This window comes from Phyllostomus discolor, chromosome 13, assembly GCF_004126475.2.
Source record: "Phyllostomus discolor isolate MPI-MPIP mPhyDis1 chromosome 13, mPhyDis1.pri.v3, whole genome shotgun sequence".
Taxonomy (NCBI): Eukaryota; Metazoa; Chordata; class Mammalia; order Chiroptera; family Phyllostomidae; genus Phyllostomus; species Phyllostomus discolor.
This window is the reverse complement of record NC_040915.2, coordinates 44,670,893-44,689,285: the sequence shown is the minus strand read 5'-3', so window position 1 is coordinate 44,689,285 and position 18,393 is coordinate 44,670,893. Positions and strand designations below refer to the sequence as shown.

General features: G+C 54.4%; 1 protein-coding gene across 1 annotated transcript; it reads left to right on the top strand.

Annotated features, from left to right (window-relative positions):
- The first annotated feature begins 4,370 nt into the window (after positions 1-4,370).
- Positions 4,371-17,879, top strand: ORAI1 (ORAI calcium release-activated calcium modulator 1). Its single transcript, XM_028527643.2, has 2 exons — positions 4,371-4,956; positions 16,874-17,879. Exons 1-2 carry the CDS (start codon positions 4,645-4,647, stop codon positions 17,480-17,482), a joined length of 921 nt encoding a protein of 306 aa, XP_028383444.1. The 5' UTR covers positions 4,371-4,644; the 3' UTR covers positions 17,483-17,879.
- The last annotated feature ends 514 nt before the right edge of the window (positions 17,880-18,393 follow it).

Genomic DNA, 18,393 nt, shown 5'->3' with positions numbered 1-18,393 from the left:
CCAAGACTTTATTCTAAAATACACAGAGAGATGTGAAGCACCTCATATAGACAAAGCAATTTTGAAAAAGGAGAACAAAGTTGAGAGACTTAATCTCTTGACTTCAAGACTTCATTTTAAAACGAGAGTAATCAGGACAGTGCGTATTGGCGGAAGAATGGGCAAACAGAGCAATGGACCAGAATAGAGTCCAGAAAGAGAGTTGCTTCATTCTTTTGGAGACAATTTACATTCTTTTTATTGGCACTAAGCTTTCCAGACCCATTGTACATTGAGTCACTTCGTTTTTGATAAAAATGTCCGTGCATTTCAATGGGCGGACTTACCTCACTCAAAAATCAGTTGATGGGTCATACACCTACACTCTACGGCTTTTTAAAAATCTGTTTTAAAGTGTTCAGACAGGAAGATAGGTGACTGTCTTCATGACCTTGAGGTTGGCAAAGACTTCTTAGCCAGGACAAAAAAAGCACTCACCATAAAAGGCACGGGCACAAAGCCACAGACCCGGCTTCTGACCAGGGGGGACCGGGAGCCGGGGGAGCTGGAGGAGCCCGGTAACTGGGGAGTTTTGTTCTAAAAGGCACAAGCTCAGGAAACGGTGGCTCTTTTTATTACTATTAATCTAGGGGTTTCAGGGCTCAGAGGAGAGGGGAGGCGTGAATGGGGGAAGGGAGCAAACAGGCGAGCGACTATGAGGCGCTCTGACAAAATGCCCTCTTTTTGAACTGCGGTGAAAGGGGTGACTTCTTTGAGGCCTCCCTGGGGCAGGAAGGGGTGGGGGTGTTCCTCCTCACTTCCTAAAAACCTTTCCCGGGCGGGTGGGTGGCTGGGTGTCCAAAGGCAGGGTCTGTGAATAGGTATTTATAAGGTCTGCATTTTGGCGAAAAGGATTGGGGGCTCGGGGAGGCTAAGGTCACACTGCAACTGAGCAGCCAAGGGGACAGCCAGCCTTAATCACTGCAGAAGACTAACAGCAGTTAAAGACGCACGCTGACCTAGTTCAGTCCTCAGGCTTTGCCGGAGACTTGCTAAAAATAAACTGCTTGGGTGGGTTTTAGTAACTTGCACTTTAGCAAAACCTCTGGAAATTCTAATGCAGAGGCACCCGAGGGAGGTGAGGCCCCAGACTCTGGGTACCCACCCAGTGGGCTTAGGGTTCTGCGCTACCGCTTACCACCTCCCTGCCCATTTCTCTCATCCTTAATATGGGGGTCGTAACACCACGGGTTGTGGTGAGGAATCTCCCAGTTCAGTGTAGTATGCTTAACATAATAAAGTAATAAGGTAATCTAAATATAATATGGATATATGATTAACATATACTTCTACTTAAACATATTTTATATCTTTATAATATACATATAAATTATTTAATTAAAAAAGGCGTTAAATAGTGCCTGTCATTGTTAAGTACTACTGAAGCGTTAACTATTTTTTTCACCCCACGTGACAGTGAGCTTTCTACCTGCCAAGGAAGGTCACGCCGTCTCTGACCGGCCCTGGGCTACGCCCATTGATCAGGGTGATGTAGCCAGTTGCAACAGCCCTTTCATTTGCATCTTTACACCCTTGTGTACAGAGTTGACTGAAAAATTCTATTTGGCTTCTTTTTTTTTTAACATTTTATTTATTTATTTATTTATTTATTTTAGAGAGGGAAGGGAGGGAGATGAGAGAGAGAGAGAAACATCAGTGTGGGGTTGTTGGGGGTCATGGCCTGCAACCCAGGTATGTACCCTGACTGGGAATCGAACCTGCGACACTTTGGTTCGCAGCCCACATTCAATCCACTGAGCTACACCAGCCAGGTTATTTGGCTTCTTTGGATACAAACCCCCAAAAGCTGAGAGCACAGCTCCCCGACCACTAGGGGGAGTCACACAGGGCGCCTGCAGGCAACTGCAGGGAGGAGCCCCCTTGGGTTCCAGTTCCGATTTTTCACTGACTTGTTTGGTGTCCTTTCACAAGGCGCTTTCTCTCTGGGGCCTCAGTTTCTCCATCTGTTAAACAGGCCTTTGGGATGGGTTGGTGCATCTCCTGGCCCCAGCTGTCTCTAACAGGGTGGGGAAAAGCTGCTAACCACACAGGCCTTTCAGGACTCCAGGACTCTAGGGTGAGAAAGGGCCTGCTCAGACACCTCCCCCTCAAGTCTGGACAGCACCTTATATGATTACTATTATCATTGATATTATTATTATTGCTCTGTGCAGATAGTGGGGTTCAAACCCCAGAAAACTAGGAGGGAGGATGGGCATGGTGTAGGAGCAGGAGAAAGGAGGCTTGGCCCCCTCCCCCCCAAGTCCCCCGCTGAGTTGCTACCACCCCCCACCCCCCACCCCCGCCCGGTCCTTTTGTTCTTCTTAATCATCCAAATCTCTCAGCTTCCAGTCTCTTCCCCTTCTGCACCAGCCGGCCTCCCTCAGGCCCCAGCCGCCTTCATCTGTTGTGTATTCCCGATTCCGAGCTGAGGGTTTCTTGGAACCAGGGACATGTCATCATTTTATTCACTGACCATTTTCTGTGGGGAGTCTGACCTGGGAGAGGCCCTGGGGTGACAGCAAAATTTAAAGATACGAACTTGGCTCTCAGGACCCTCATCCGTGGGACAGCTGGGGGCAGAGGCAAACGGGTCAATACATAAAGTAGGTGATTTTAGATACTGTAGTGATCCGAGCTGTAATGGAAATAAAACCGGGTGAGGTGATAGGACACTGAGATTGCGAAGCTCTCTCTTTGGAGGTGATATTGGAGCTCAGACACAGCCGGTAAGTGGAGGGAGTAACAAGTACTGAGACTGTAGATTTCAAGTTCCGAGTTCTTGACTCAGTGTTCATAGACGCAGAGCAAGGCCTCTGGCGGAATCCCGCTTTTTCGGGAGGGAGGGGTGCTTCAGTTTTATCCTGCGGTGTGGGCGAGTGGAGGGGCGCTCTCTAGTGGTAACAACAGTTACATTTCACACTGGTGACCTGGAATGACACACGCTTGTGATTTGTCTCTGGGCTTAGTGAGGAGCTAGCTAGCTTTACTCACTCCTGTCTCTGCTACACTCACTCATGCAACAAATACGGAGCACTGCGTACACACCGAGTGATATTTTAGATGTAGGGGGCAGAATTCGGCAGTAAAGGATCCTGCCTTCCTGGAGCTGACGTCCTAGGTACTCCGCCACACCTCACCTGTTACCCACTATTCTACAGCTCAACTGGCCTCCCGATGCTCCAGCCAAGTAGTACTGCTTCTGGGTCTTTGCACCCGCTTTTCCCTTCTCCCCTGGAAAGCAGGTCTCTGGCTCTTTCTTTCTTTCTTTTTTTAAAGGTTGTATTTATATCAGACAGGAGAAGGAAGGGATAAAGAGGGAGAGAAACGTCCAAACATCCAGCCTCTACCTCCTGCATGCCCCAAACCAGCCATGTGCCTAGAATTCAATCCAGGACACTCGGGTTCACAGGGGGTTGCTCAACCCACTGAGCCACATCAGTCAGGGCAGGTCCCTGGCTCTTAACAACATCGATAGCTCAGGTCTCAGCTCAGATATGACCAAATCAGAAAGGTGTGAACTTATTTTGTTTTTTACTGTCTGTTCTCCCCACCAAAGTATTAGATTCTGTGGAAGTTACCATTTTGCTGGAATCCTCAGCTTAGTACTTAACAGGTGCTCAAGTAAACACCTGCTGAATGGGTGTCATCCGGTGCCCACCCGCCCTACTGTGTGTCACACGCTAGTCACCCGGAGGTGAACGAAATGGACGAAAGAGAGCAAAAAAAAAAATCCCTGTAGCATTCTAAAATTAAAAGTGCAGCCAGGTCCTGATTTATTTTTTTCTATACATTTATGATCTTCTAAACTATTATAATTTACTTCTTGGTGTGTCTCCCCAACCAGAATGAAAGCTACACGAGGGCGGGGGGTCTGGTCCACCCGGTTCGTCACCCTACCCTCAGCGCCTAGAACAATGTTGGCACCCAATACAAGGTCAGTAAGTACAGAATGAATGAACGCTAGCTCTCAGCCTGCTTTTTCCTGCAGACAGGAAAGAGCTACCTCGTTCCAAAGGGGAAACGAGCCTCAGGAACCGCCCGGAGGTGACCTCGGGCGACCCGAACAGGGAGTCCGAAGTCTGGGAGAAGGGCCGTCCGAGCAGTTGGGGAGGCGCGCGAAGCGGGAGCGCAGCGGGCCCCGCGGACCCGAGGCACTTCCAGGAAGAGACGCCGGCGCCCGCGGCCTCGCGCCAGGAACAGTGGGCGGTGCCGTCGGAGGAGACGAGTCACGTGTCTCGCACCGGCACCGCCCATTCCGTCGTGGGCGGGGTGTCAAGGCGGGCGGGGTGCATGCAAATAAGCCCGGGACGGCGGCCAATCGGGGCGCGCGCCGAGGGTCCCGGCCGGGGGGGATCCGGGTCGCCGGCGGGCGCGCAGGCTCGCGTCGGTGCCGCCCGTACTTGTGCAGGCGGCGCTGCGTGCCTGCGAGCTGCGGCGGCAACTTCTCGGTGTCCTCACGTCCTCGGCGGCCGGTCGCGCCAGGCCCGGCCCGCTCGAGGGGCAGGCGGCGGCTGCCTCTGGCAGAGGCGGACGTGCAGCGGGGAGTGGGGGCCGCTGCCTCCGCTGGCGCTCGGGCCGGCCCTCGCCTGTGCAGCGTGCTCCATGCATCCGGAGCCTGCCCCGCCCCCGAGCAACAACAGTCCCGAGCTTCCCCTCAGCGGCGGCAGCAACACCAGCAGCAGCCACCGGAGCCGCCGCCGCAGCGGGGACGGGGAGCCCCCGGGGTCGCCGCCGCCGCCGCCGCCGCCGCCGCCCGCCGTCACCTACCCGGACTGGATCAGCCAGAGCTACTGCAAGGTGATGAGCCTCAACGAGCACTCGATGCAGGCGCTGTCCTGGCGCAAGCTCTACTTGAGCCGCGCCAAGCTCAAAGCCTCCAGCCGGACCTCGGCTCTGCTCTCCGGCTTCGCCATGGTGAGCTCGGGCCGCCCTGCCCTGCCCTGCCCCCTCTCCCCCTGTCCTGACCGCTCCCGCCCGCCGCCCCGACGGGGCCCACGGCTCGGGCGGGCGGGCTGCGGGTGAGAAGAGCTGGGAGAGAAAGCTGTCGTGGACGTGAGGAGACACGGGCGACAAGTGACACCGATGCGGGCGACTGGGTGTCCTACAAACCTCCAGGGTTGGGGGCGTCTCAGATACCTTCAGATGGGCGAGCTAGTGCCGCAAGGAGGGGGAGCCTGCAGGATCCTCAAAGGAGGTCTGTAGGAACAGGGTCCCGCTGCTGTTTGCGGGGGCGGGGAAAGGAGGGCCATCGAGGCTTTGGTCTCCTGGGAGCAGGTGTCCGCGGATGAGCCTCCTGGGCCCTGGCCCTCGGGGCCGGGGTATTGGCCTTGCCCTTCTAGCACCCAGTGGAGGGGATTTCCTGACACACCTTCTCCCACGCGTTTTCGGAGAGCCTCGGCCTGGGGATTTGACAGCCGCTCCCCACCCTCGGTTTCTTCTCCAGCAACTTGCCACTGAGTCACCGCGTGTAGGGAGGGAGGGTAGGGAACGTTCCACTTGAATGGGCTCTTTCTTGACTTAGAGGGGAGGCAGAGTTTCCTGTCCCCCCGCGTGCGCGCGCGCGGGGGCCTGCTGGCTGCGGCGAGGTGGGTGAGGCTGCGGGTCGTGCAGGGAGCCGGCCTGGGGATGCTTCCCGGGCGGGGCAGCCCCAAGCAGTTCTTGATTATCTGACTGTGTGAATGGGGTCTGTCCCGCCCCCCAACACACACACACACACACACACTCACACTCACACACACCCCAAGGTCCCTAGCCCAGAACCCTCTTGCTAGTCAGTGAGTGAGCTCAGCCCTTAGCCTTGAGGGAGGGAGGGAGTGGCTCCACCCTTGTGTTTTGTTGGGAAGAGAGAAGAGAGTCTGTCTGGTGCTGTCCTTGTGTTCTGTATAAACTAGTGAGCCCAGGCCGTGGAGCCTGCACTTACTTTTCAGAAGCCGTGAGCCGGCCCAAACTCGCTGGGTCCCAGCGCAGAGGGCAGAGGCCGGTGGCTGGGGGGCGGGGAAGAGCTCTCTGAACTCTGCCTCTGGTTGCCTGTGCGACCTTAGACAGATCCCTCTCTGGGTCTTGGTGTCTGAATCGGTGAATGAAGGCTGCTACTCAGAAGTCTGTCCGACTTTAAGAATCAAATCGAGGGAGCCTTGAGAGAGTAGGTGTGCGTGTGTTGTGTGTGTCAGGGAGTGGCATTCTGGTTTTTAGTTTAGGCTGATATGACGAAATTTTTTTTTATCAGTCCCAGATCCTAGGAGACCAGCCTCTGCCGTGGCCTGAAGAATCTCTAAGAAGAGCTGACATTTCCCCAGCACTCACTGGGTACCGGGCATTCCGTGGGTTTCCCCAACTTTCACGCTAACTCCTCAGCCACCCTTTGAGGTGTTTTTTTTTGTTGTTCGAGGACATTCCCAAGGCCATCCAGCTAGTATGCGGGAGTGGGATTTGAACCCAGGTCCACTGGCATCCAGAACTCCTTTGGACACTTTTGTGTTGTGTACATGGAGCTCTGATCGATGCCCAGCCGGGGACATGTTAGGACCAGGCTTCTGGAGAATGAGAACTAGAGCAGAAAAGCTTTTATTTTATTTTATTTTAAAGATTTTACTTATTCATTTTTAGAGAGAGGGAAGATAGGGAGAGAAATCTTGATCAGTTGGCTCTTGCACACCCCCAACTGGAGACCTGGCCTGCAACCCAGGCATGGGCCCTGACTGGGAATTGAACTGGTGACCTTATGGTTTGCAGGCTGGCACTCAATCCACTGAACCACACCAGATGGGGCTATCTTGTTTTACTTTTTTTTTTTTAAGATTTTATTTATTTATTTAAGAGAGGGAAGGGTAGGGGGGAGAGAGAGAGAGAGAGAAACATCAATGTGCGGTTGCTGGGGACCTGGTCTGCAACCCAGGCATGGGCCCTGACTGGGAATCGAACCTGCGACACTTTGGTTCGCAGCCTGCGCTCAATCCACTGAGCTACGCCAGCCAGGGCTATTTTGTTTTACTTTTTAAGGAAAATAAAATGTTACAGTTTTGAGGAAGGGCGTGACCCCGGTGATTGTCAGCCCTCCACAGCAGCGCCCCGAAGACGGTGGGACGCCTGTTTCCCTTTTTCTTGGAACCATAAATTCACCGCTGCCCAGACCCCTTCCCACTTCAGGAGAGGTGAGGGCCAGTGGGTGCCACTCTCCTGCCTTCCTCCTCTCAAGGAAGCGGGCCTTCTAAGCCAATGTCACCTCCCTCTTCCTCTTGCTACAAACAGTGCGGGAAGTCGAGAGGCAGGCTCAGCCAGTGGCACGGGATGGAATCCCCCACGATTTCTGCTGGCAGGGAGGAGCAGAGCCCCGTGAGAGCCTCCATTCGGGGCTAGCAGTTGCAAGAGGGTAACTGTGTGTGCCGTGTGCCTGCAAACCTATCGGACGGGTGGTCCTGGGGAGCGGGGAGGACTCGGCTGCCCGAGCCCCACCCCCACCACGGACACCCGGCCTTGGGAGTGAGCCTCCGAGGGGAAGGGGTGCCCCACAGCCTGGCACCATGGAAACGGAGTGGCTGAGTTTCCTGGACTGCTGTCCCTTGTCCTGTGAGTCAGCACTAGCAACTTCCTGACCTCGAGGGCTTCTTCCTTCCTAGAGAGACTTGGAAAACCAGAGGTGTGAGTGTGATCTTTGATCTCCAGGGACAGAGTCATTGGGGTTGCCAGGTTCACCTGGTCTCCAAATGAGATGGAGGCAGGGTCTCTGAAGAGACTGGAAGGGCTTGAGGGACATACCCACTCCTGCCACGGGCAGAAGGGCCTGTCCCGGGGTCCTTCTGTGCTGAGGAGACAGGCCACGGGACCTCAGGCGAGCAGCTTTGCTTGGGGGGCCAGTTTTCCCGTGTGGTCAAGAGGGAGCATGGATCCTCCTCTCCCAGGGACTCGCGGGAGGACTCATTGCTAGGCCCAGTTAGGCCATGCCAGGCTGATGAACTGTTAGGGCCCGATGATGTGTGCCTTAGCTGGGCCTTCCCGTCTGCAGACGGGATTCCCGCTCCCAGGGGCATTTCTAGAGACAGCAGGTCTTGTCTGGGCCTGGCACCTGGACTTCAGATAAGGGGCCCTGGACGGATGCAGCACACGACCCGCATCCTGCAGGTGCTCTTGAGCCGAGGGTACCCTCGAGGGCTGTGACTCAGGCCGTGTATGCCTCGGTTTACCTCTCGGCGAGAGGCTGCCCCCGGCCCCGCAGGATTGTGGGAGCACACGCGGCAGGCTTGGTGTGCTGGGGAGGGCGGGCGCCGGGCCGTGCGTGAATGTAACGTTAGCCTAAGTAGGAGATAATTGGGAAGGTCAGCCCGCTGCCATAAACAAAATGCTTTCCACGACCTGGGATCAATTATTTTTGGATTATCTGCCTCCTCAAGTTCCCTGCCCGGCACCACCCTTGTGTTCCCAGGTCCCCAGAGCGGGTTCAGAAGTTGCCTGGAATTTCTCGTGAAAATGAGTTGGAAGGGAGGGCTCAAGTCATAAGACACTGTGGAGCCTCGGTAACCTGTTCCGGATCCAGGGGGCATGGTGACGAGTAAGAAATTGCTGTGCCTTCTCACAGTGCTCAGGACCAGTTGTGATCTTTGCTGTTGTCGGTTGGCCTCTCGCGAGAGGCTAGACCGTGTGCTGGGTGTCACACCATCCCTTGTGATCTTCACGCAGCCTCAGGAGGGCTGGTGCCGGGCCGGCGTGAGCGGCAGAACGCCGTGTGGTGGGAGAGCCCCATTGCTAGGGGAGAGGGAGCATCCCAGTGGTGGGAGGGGGAACTGGATCCAAGAAAGAAAAGAACAGAGGCTCTGAAGCCAGGCATCTTGGGTTCAAATCCTGGCTCTCCGGCACAACTGTGAGGCCCTGGGGAAGTCACCGAGTGTCTCTGGGCCTCAGTTTCCTCATTTGTAAGAAGGGGGTAATAGTAGTACCAGCCTCTTCGGGCTGGGGTGAGGATACATTGTATTAGTACAGGTGGTCCCAACTTAAGTGGTTGCATTTAACAATTTTTTTCAACTTGACAATAGTGGGAAAGTGACGCGCATAATAAATTACAACACTTTATTACACAACAGGCTTTGTGTTAGGGGATTCTGCCCAACCATACGCCAGTGTAAGAGTCCTGAGCATGTTGAGGTAGGCTACTCTAAGCTCCGGTGTTCAGTAGGTTAGATGTATCAAATGCATTTTTGACTTACGCTATTTTCAATTTACGATCAGATTATTGGGATGTAACGTCATTGTAAGTTGAGGAGCATCTGTACTTGCCAAGCACTTAGAATATACCTGGCCCAGGTGTCCAGGAATCTTGCTCGCCCTTGTTCTCATGGAGCTGGGACTGCTTTTTGTATGGGTTAGCAGATTTGGAAGAATGTGATTCCAGCTAGGCCTTGAGGGGGGTGGAGTCAGGGCATGGGGGGCGGGGGAGAGCTCCCTGGTGAGAGGAAGTGTTGGAAACAAAGTTATGAAGGTGAGGATTTACGGGGTCTCAGGGGAAGGCTGGGGGCGCTGCTTTGCCTGGAGTGGGGAGTGCGTGGGAAGTAGTAGGGAAGGGTGGGTCTAGCCGGGCAGGATGGGGCAGTGCCTGGAGTGGCTATTTGGGAGAGTTTGAACTCTTGTGTAGGCAGTGGGGAGCCGTGGAAGGTTTGGGGGCGGAGGAATTACCTGATGGGTTCTGGAATGATGTAGCTGATGTTACCGTGGACTGAACAGCAGGCACGTGCCTGGACCTTTTTCTTTCAGTCTCAGTTAACCCTCAGAACTGCTCTGAAGGTGTGTCCTGCAGATGGGGATAAGGTTTGCAGAGGTTAGGGCCGCCCAGCTGATAAGATTAAACCCTAGTTCAGCTTGGAGCCTTTTCTGCTCAACTGCAGCCTCTCTGCATCCCCTGTGGCTGGCTGGTACCTGGGCCTTGGAGGCCTTCCCCGTGTCCAGTTCCGCACTCCGGGATGTGTGCAGATGGGGTTTTGCCGAATGCCCCAAGGGGCAGCCCTGTCTGCCTCGCTGAGAAGCCTTTTGTAAAACCTCACAGATGTCTGGAATTTTCAGCCGGCATCTGTGCTGGGTGGGCTCTGCTGGCTCCTGGGCCCAGTGCTGGTGAAGGGCTCCAGGGTTTTCCAGGGGGGACTCCCCCATGGTAACCAGTGCGAGGAGTAGGGGGACTTGGAGAGGGAAAACTGAGGCAGTTTAAACAAAAGCCAGCAGGCTTCTCTCTGATGGCACCTCTGGGAGTCCTTACTGCGCCCCACACAACAGGCTTCTCAGCCGGATAGGACCAGACTTTGCTTCAGAGGAGACGCTCCAGGGACTGCGATCTTCTTCCGGAGCGTTGGTTTAACCTGGGAGCCGGCCGGCTTCTTCCTGCAGACAGCAAATATGCTTGGCTTTGCAGGCCATGCAATGTCAGTGGGAACTAATCAAGTCTGCTTAATGAATGGACGTGGCCGTGTACCAATAAAACTTTATTTGCAAAAATTATAGTCTGCAAGCCACAGTGTGCCGGCCCCTGGTCTCAGTATTGGTCTCCAAGCTTTGGAGTGTGCACCTCTCTCAAAAGTTGTTAGTACTAGCCTCAGCGTTTGCATGCTTATATATGCAAATATGTATGCGTATATATGTATGTGTTATACCTTATGTATGAAATGTGTTCTAATAAAACATACATAAAATACTATAATAAAAAGTTGAAAGGATGCATAAAGAAGAAGTTCATTAGAAGTTCTGATAGAGTCCTCTGATTTCCAGTGGGTCACACAGAATTGTCTGTTGGACCCTTCAGGTTAAAACACCCGAAGGTCAGGTTTTACCTCCATTTTTTAATAAATTATTTTAAAGATTTTATTTATTTATTTTTAGAGAGGGGGGAAGAGAGGGAGAGAAACATCACTGTGTGGTGGCCTCTCATGCACTCCCAATGGGGGACCTGGCCCACAACCCAGGCATGTGCCCTGACTGGGAATCGAACCAGAGGCCCTCTGGCTTGCAGGCCGGCACTCAATCCACTGAGCCACAACAGCCAGGGCAGCCTCACCATTCTTTTGCTGAAGCACCTGGAGGGCCAGGCCCCGTGCTGGGTGCCGGGGGAGGAGAGACATAGAGCGGAGAGGAGGAAACGCGACATGTCGTTGCATCTTTAGGACACGTTCCGTGAAGGGCGGCGGTGGAGGAACGTCGATGAAGACCCTTATCACAGCCCCAAAATACTCACTTGCCCTGGAGTAGGCAGTCGGCTTCCTTAGGCCCCGCTTTCTCTTCAGCAGGGCCACAAGACCCTGCAGGCGCGCAGTAGCTTCTCAATAAATGTTTCCCACGAGTGAACGAGGGGCCCCGTCCTCACCCGGGAGGCCGGGAGCAGCAGTGACTTGGAAGGTAAAACCTGGAGAAGCCGGAATTAGCCAGATGCAGACAAAGTGTAGGCCTCTTCTCTCCCTTCTCCCCCAGCCTATTAGTGGTTTACGGCATAACTTGCGTGAGTTGCAACCAGCCTTTTTTTTTTTAATGGAATGAAATAAAGTAGCAGCATTCACCCTGTGTTGTAAGAAATAGACCTGGTCCGTGTTTTAAGGATAAGTATTGTTTGGTGGAACTTTTGTTTCTGTTGTCAACGTGTGTATCTGTCTATTTATAGAAACATGGAATCCTGGAGGTAGTGGTCCAAAGGGTTTGTAAACCGCAGGGCTAGGCCTCAGCCCTCTGGTAATGGGTGGTTTGCATCTGAGGCGGGCAGGGCAGGCTCAGACGGCTGTGGGTGACCCGGGGTGACCCTGGGTGACTGCGGCTTGGCGGCTCTCCTGTTCCAGGCTGCAGCCACCCACCCTCCTCAAGGTGAACAGGAGAAACCCAAGGGCTGGGAAAAGAGAGGTCACCCAGCCGTGGGTCCTGGGGTCGGGCCAGATATTGGAGGGCAGCCCCAGAAGGGCCCGGACTGCCGGGCGCCAGGTGGCCAGGGTCCCTGTGGAGCCCAGCAGGAGCGAGGAGAGGTGGTTGGCATTCAGGCATGGAAGGCAGGACCCTGGCAAAAACAGCCAGGCCCTACCTTTCAGAATCACGTGACCCTCTTGGCTCAAGCCTGGAAACCGGCATCCCAGCATCGCATGTAGGGGGAATCCGTGGGCCATTCTGAGGTGGGGCTGGCAGTCTCTCACCCTGCCTGTCCCTTTGGGACCCCTGTGGCCAGGTTCAAGCAGGCCCGTGGCTGGATGGGAGATGTTTATTTTGGTTTAATGAGCCCGGCACTCTGGCTATATTTACCTCGTGAAGCTGCTTGCAATCTGATCTATCTCTCCGGGACTCAGCAGGGGCCCTGGGAGTCGCCTGCCAGATTCTTAAGGCCCCCGTGACTTCATGCTCCCTTCGTGTGGGGAGATTTCCCGAGCGGAAGCATTCTGGAAAAAGCAGTGGCTTTATTCCTGGGAGCAGTTTTCATCAGGATCCATGATTTGTGCCAATATTTCCCTCACTCAGCCCCGTGGCACGGAACTTTATCCCCAGGGTGGGAACGGTACATGGAGCCAGCCTGCGTGGTCAAAGTTCCAGGAATTTAGGGTCCAGCCAGGGTGACAGGGTTTCTTCCGGGGCACAGCCATTGGGCCCCTTCCTCTTCCTCGGAGGGCCCAGTGTCGCAGGCTGAGCCGCCCCGCCTCTCCCTGGCCCGAGAGCTGGAGGAAGGCTGGCCGGTTCTGGTGTCCCTAGGCCAGGTGTGTCCCAACAGCTGCATCTGGCCCTGAGGCCTGTGGTTGTAACAAACGGTGTGGAAAAGGTGGTTTCTGTCCTGCTGATGTGGCCATCTGGCCAGGTACGGTTTGGGGTATACTTTCTCCTTGTGCCCAAGGGGGTGCATTTTGGGCAAACAAGGCCCCAAATGGGGGTCCGGTCCCTCTCCTACTCCCAGGTACAGAACGTGGGCATGTGGGGGTCGGCCGACTCCAGCCTGAGCTGAAGGCATCCCAGGGGCTAGTTCTCGTCCACTTTGAGCCTGCGTTTGTCTCTTTAACTGAGATTTACTGAGCACCTCCTGTGGGCCGGCCCTGTGTCAAGACCTCATTTCATTTCCTTGGCGAGCGTCTCAGTCCATCCGGACTGATACAACAGAATGCCACCCCTGGGTAGTGCATGAACAACAGACACTTATTTCTCGCAGCTCTGGGGGTTGGACATCCAAGATCAAGGCACCTGCAGATTCAGTGTCTGGTGAAGGCCGACCTCCTGACTGTGGAGCCATCTTCGCACTGTGTCCTCACGTGGTGACATGATGGGAGGCACGGGGGTCTTAGAAGCCTTTTTTTATTTTTGAGAGAGAGGAAGGGGGCGAGAGAGAAACGTCCATTTGTTGTTCTACTCATTTATGCATTCATTGGTTGATTCTTGTCTGTGCTCTGACTGGGGATCGAACCCACAACCTTGGCATATCGAGACAATGCTCTAACCAACTAACCTACCTGGCTAGGGCTGCAGCCTCCTTTATAAGGGCACCAGTCCCATCCTGGGGGCTCCACCCTCACAACCGAATCACCTTTCAGAGGCCCTGCCTCCCAACACCATCGCATCGGGGGTTAGGGCTGCAACCTATGGAATGAAAGGGGGGTGTCGCAAACATTTGGTCTATGGTAGCAAAAGCACGTGAGGGAGATGTTCCTGTTGCTCCCTTTCCACAAGGCGTTAGAGCCACGTGAGCCTGAGTTCAGATTCCTCGCTCGACAGCAGTGTAAGTAACCCTTGGGACCGCCGACCTCACCTCTCTGAGCCTCAGGTCCTGCTAATAATCGTTAACACTTTATTAAGCTTATTATCTGCCAGGTCTTCTTCTGAGGGCTTTGTAATTTTGAACTCTCGGAACCCTGGTAACAAGCAGGAGAAGCAGGCCCCTGGTCTGCGGGTGTGGAAGCTGTGGCACTGAGAGGCGGAAGCACTGGTCCAGAGCCTTCAGGTTTGTAAGAGGGGGAGCCAGTTGACTTTCAATAGCCGCGTAGGGAGGAGACACCAGGCAAGGGAGCAATACACCCCCCAGCCCCTCGTCCCCTGCTCAGACCCTCCCAGTGTCCAGCGCAGGGCCTGGGGCACCGAACGGGCCTGGACATCTCCAGGGAGTGAATAAATAGCCAGTGGGCCTGGGGCAGCCGGGCAGCAGGCTCTTCTCCTTGTCCCTTCTCTGGTCTCAGGTTTTAGGGCAGCAGCCAAAACAGGAGAGGAGGCCCCGGCTGGGTAGCTCAGTTGGTTGGAGCATTGTTCCCTATACCAATGGGTTGGGGGTTCAAGTCTCAGGACGCATACCTAGGTTATGGGTTCGATCCCTGGTTGGGGTGTGTATGGAAGGCAGTCGATCAATGTTTCTGTCTCTCTACCCCACCCCCCGCTTCTCTCTAAAATCAAGAAACATACCCTGGCCAGTGTGGCTATGTCGGAGCATCGTCCTGTAAACCAGAAGGTTGCAGGTTCAGTTCCCAGTCGGGGCACGTGAGAGAGGCAACTGACTGATGTTTCTTTCTCACATTGACGTTTCTTTCCCTCCTTCCCCTCTCTTTAAAATCAATAAGCATGTCCTCGGGTGAAGATAAAATAAAATAAATACACAGTTTTTAAAAAAAAGAGTAAGCCAACGAATGCATAGGTAAGTGGAACAACAAATAGTTTCCCCCCTTTCCTCTCTCTAGAAATAAGTAAAAATTAATAAAAAAAAAAAACAGGAAGAGGAAGTGCCGGGGGTGGGAAGGTGGCAGGAGGCAGCCCCTGCTAGGGCGTGTGGGCAGCCCTGGGGACAGAGACCGTGGGGCCTCCGGATGTGGCCTGGAGTCCACTGCGCCCTGGTGGCCTGCCCCGATGTCCCACATCCCTTAGATGTACTGAATTCCCGGGGCTGACATTAGGCCACCCTCGGTCTTAAAAATGGTCAGAATCCTAATGGCCCTTCTCCAGCTTTGTATGAACTTGAAATATTTTGTAAACTCTTGGGCAGAAAAGCTCATACAATATTCAATTGTGGGAATTCCAGAACAAAGGTTTGTGGATCCCATTGAATTTGTCTGAAAAGTCCTATGAGTGTGTAGGCCCGGGCCTTCTAAGGAGGATGTCCGTTGTCAGCAGATTCTCAAAGGTGTTGGACCCCAAATCAGCTCTAGATTGTGGGTACCTCTCCAGCCAAAGGAGTGAAATCTCAGGGGATCTCACATAGAGACAGTGGGTTTGGGGATGATGTTTGTAAACTGAATAATAATAATGATTAATAAAGCCGTCTTTCTCTGAGGGTTTGTTTATACTCTATGCCAGGCCCTCAGTCTGTTACTTTGGATGAACTCAGTTCTCACAACAGCCTTCTGAGCCGTGCGCCATTATTCCCATCTTTAGGTAAGGAAACCAAGGCCCAGAAAGTTAGAGGAACTTGGCCAGAGTCACCGCCTAATAAAAGGTGGAGGAGTCGGGGTTCAAAACCAGGCTGCTTGGCTCCTGACCACTGCCCCACGCTGCCTCTCCAGGCCATAGGAAAAGTGCGCGGGAGCAAGAAATGAAAGCGAACTGGGCCGGGCGTTGCAGGCAGGAGAGCTAGTGGGGAGGGAAGGAGCCCACCACCCTCCCCAGCAGTAAGTGGGGTCAGGGCAAGCTGGTGTGGGGCTGGTGGACACATTTCAGCATTAGAACCGTCCTCCCCTGCCCACCCCCCAACCCCCACACACCACCCTCACCCTCTGAGCCTGCGCATGAGGAGTGAACACTTCAGGAAGGGTCACTGTCCTTAATGGCATTGTCATCGGCGCTTGCAGTTCCAGGCCCCAGCAGGCAAGCCCTGGCAGTGCGCCCACTGCTTGCTGCTCCCAGCCCGGATCTGAGGAGCTGGCTCCTCCACGTAGGGGTGACCTGCAAGGCCCAGGTGAGGTGCGCGCCCCTGGTGACCCCGGATCTGTAGGTCTCCAGGAACTGGGTAGAAGCTAGTGCGTCAGCGTTGGGGCCCCGAGCCTGGAACCGAGGCCTGGGGAGTAGACGGCCCCAGGGCTAGAGGCCGTCTCTTCTGGGAAGCCTCGTGGTTCCTCGTGGTTGGTGCACTGGATTCTCAGAAAGGGCCTGGCCATGACCTTCACCTCCATCCCCACCCCTCTGCTGCGGAATGGGAGTGAGGGGCCAAAGGGAGGGTGGTGGGTGGTTGCTTTTTCTTTTTTTCTTTTTTTTTTAATTTTTAAAGATTTTATTTATTTTTAGAGAGGGAAGGGAGGGAGATAGAGATAGAGAGAGAAACATCAATGTGCGGTTGCTGGGGCTCATGGCCTGCAACCCAGGCATGTGCCCTGACTGGGAATTGAACCTGTGACACTTTGGTTCGCAGCCCAAGCTCAATCCACTGAGCTACGCCAGCCAGGGCCTCTTTTTTTTTTTTTATGCAAACTTTTTATCATAGTAATACAAGACATAAAACCATTGTAACCACTTGTGGCGTTTGGCTTTTAATGCCTGGCTGAGTGGTAAGAATGGTGTATGCTATTGGGGAGGTGTTTGCCACGTGCCAGGAGCTCTCGTTTAATTGTTAAAATAATCCTGTGGGTGAATGTGATGTTCCTGTTGTACAAATAACGTTGCGGCTCAGAGAGGTCCGGTGACTTTCCCAAGGACGTGTAGCTACTGGGCAGCAGAACTGGGGGTCAGACCCAGGCAGCCTACTTCCTTTCCTAGCACTTTCTGCAGCTTCTGAACCCGAGTAGATGAGTCTAATGCTCCCCATTGTACAGCTGTGGAAACTGAGGCCCAGGGAGACCACGTGACTTGCTCAGGGTCCCAGAGTTTGGCAGAAGGAAAGCCTCTGTGGGCCTTGGCTGCCCTGGCGCTCAGCCCGCCTCTTCCCTACCCCCAGGTGGCGATGGTGGAGGTGCAGCTGGACGCCGACCATGACTACCCGCCGGGGCTGCTCATCGCCTTCAGCGCCTGCACGACAGTGCTTGTGGCCGTGCACCTGTTTGCACTCATGATCAGCACCTGCATCCTGCCCAACATCGAGGCGGTGAGCAACGTGCACAACCTCAACTCGGTCAAGGAGTCGCCCCACGAGCGCATGCATCGCCACATCGAGCTAGCCTGGGCCTTCTCCACTGTCATCGGCACGCTGCTGTTCCTGGCCGAGGTCGTGCTGCTCTGCTGGGTCAAGTTCTTGCCCCTCAAGAAGCAGCCGGGCCAGCCACGGCCCACCAGCCAGCCCCCAGCCAGTGGGGCCCCAGTCGTCAGCAACGAAAGCACGGGCGGCATCACCCCGGGCCAGGCCGCTGCTATCGCCTCCACCACCATCATGGTCCCCTTCGGCCTGGTCTTCATCGTCTTTGCTGTCCACTTCTACCGCTCACTGGTCAGCCATAAGACGGACCGACAGTTCCAGGAGCTCAACGAGTTGGCAGAGTTCGCTCGCTTGCAGGACCAGCTGGACCACAGAGGGGACCACCCCCTGACTCCTGGCAGCCACTACGCCTAAGCCCTCCTTGGCCTGGGCACTTCCTAGCTTTGGCCTTAGGCCCTTCCCCGAGACCTTGTCCTGCCCCAGCCTCAAGGACAGCCTGCACAGGGTGCGGGCTTTCGTCGGGGGGCAGAGAGTGGAGGGAAGAGGCTCTTTTTAAACAGCAATAACTGCACCCTGAAAGTTTCCTCTAAGAGAAAAAGCACTTCCTGTTCTTCCAGGTCCTCTGGGTTCACCTCTGTTAGGGGCCACCGATGGGAGCCAGACCCGGGACAAATGCTCCCTTTGTCCCTCCTCCGGGCCCATGCCAGTGCCATCTGGATGCTTCCTGTCCTTTCAGTCTTGACCCCCCCATTCAGTGTCGAGTGTGTGCGTGCGCGTGTGAACACATAAATATACTCATAAGGGATGCCTCCTCTTGTGTCTGTATTTGCTGGGCCGGGGCTGCCTGGCATCATTTCTCTTGCTGCCTCAATCAGGTGAGCCTTTCAGCAGATTATTTTATTCAACATTTTGAGACATTTCAAACCTGCAAAAAAGTTGCATGAACAGGAACTGAAAATATATACGCAGTCAGTTCTTGTTATTCATGGTAGTTCTGTTCTACAAAATTACCGTGGACACTGAATTTGTAGGTACCGAACCATCGCTCCTATGGGAAACACAGGGGTGGGGTTCCTGCAAGTTTCTGGCCACAGTATTTCTGTCAACTGATCATCAGTACATAACCTTGTTTTATGTGTGTTTCCATTTAAAGAGACCTTATTTAATATGTGTTGCTGATTCACTGGCACTGAGTTCAGAGAACTACCACTCATGCTCGAATGGAGCTTGCCCGCCTGGCACCGCCGTTTTCTCCAGGGCACGGCACACCCCCTGCACTCGGGTACGCTGGAGAGAAGCGCTCCGGCACTTGAGGACCAGTCTAA

What these genes read in the sequence shown, in the direction of transcription:
- ORAI1 (XM_028527643.2), top strand. Translation starts at nt 4,645, where the DNA reads ATGCATCCGGAGCCTGCCCCGCCCCCGAGCAACAACAGTCCCGAGCTT. An exon ending in TGCTCTCCGGCTTCGCCATG is followed by an intron (nt 4,957 to 16,873) that starts GTGAGCTCGGGC and finishes CCCTACCCCCAG; the next exon opens with GTGGCGATGGTGGAGGTGCA.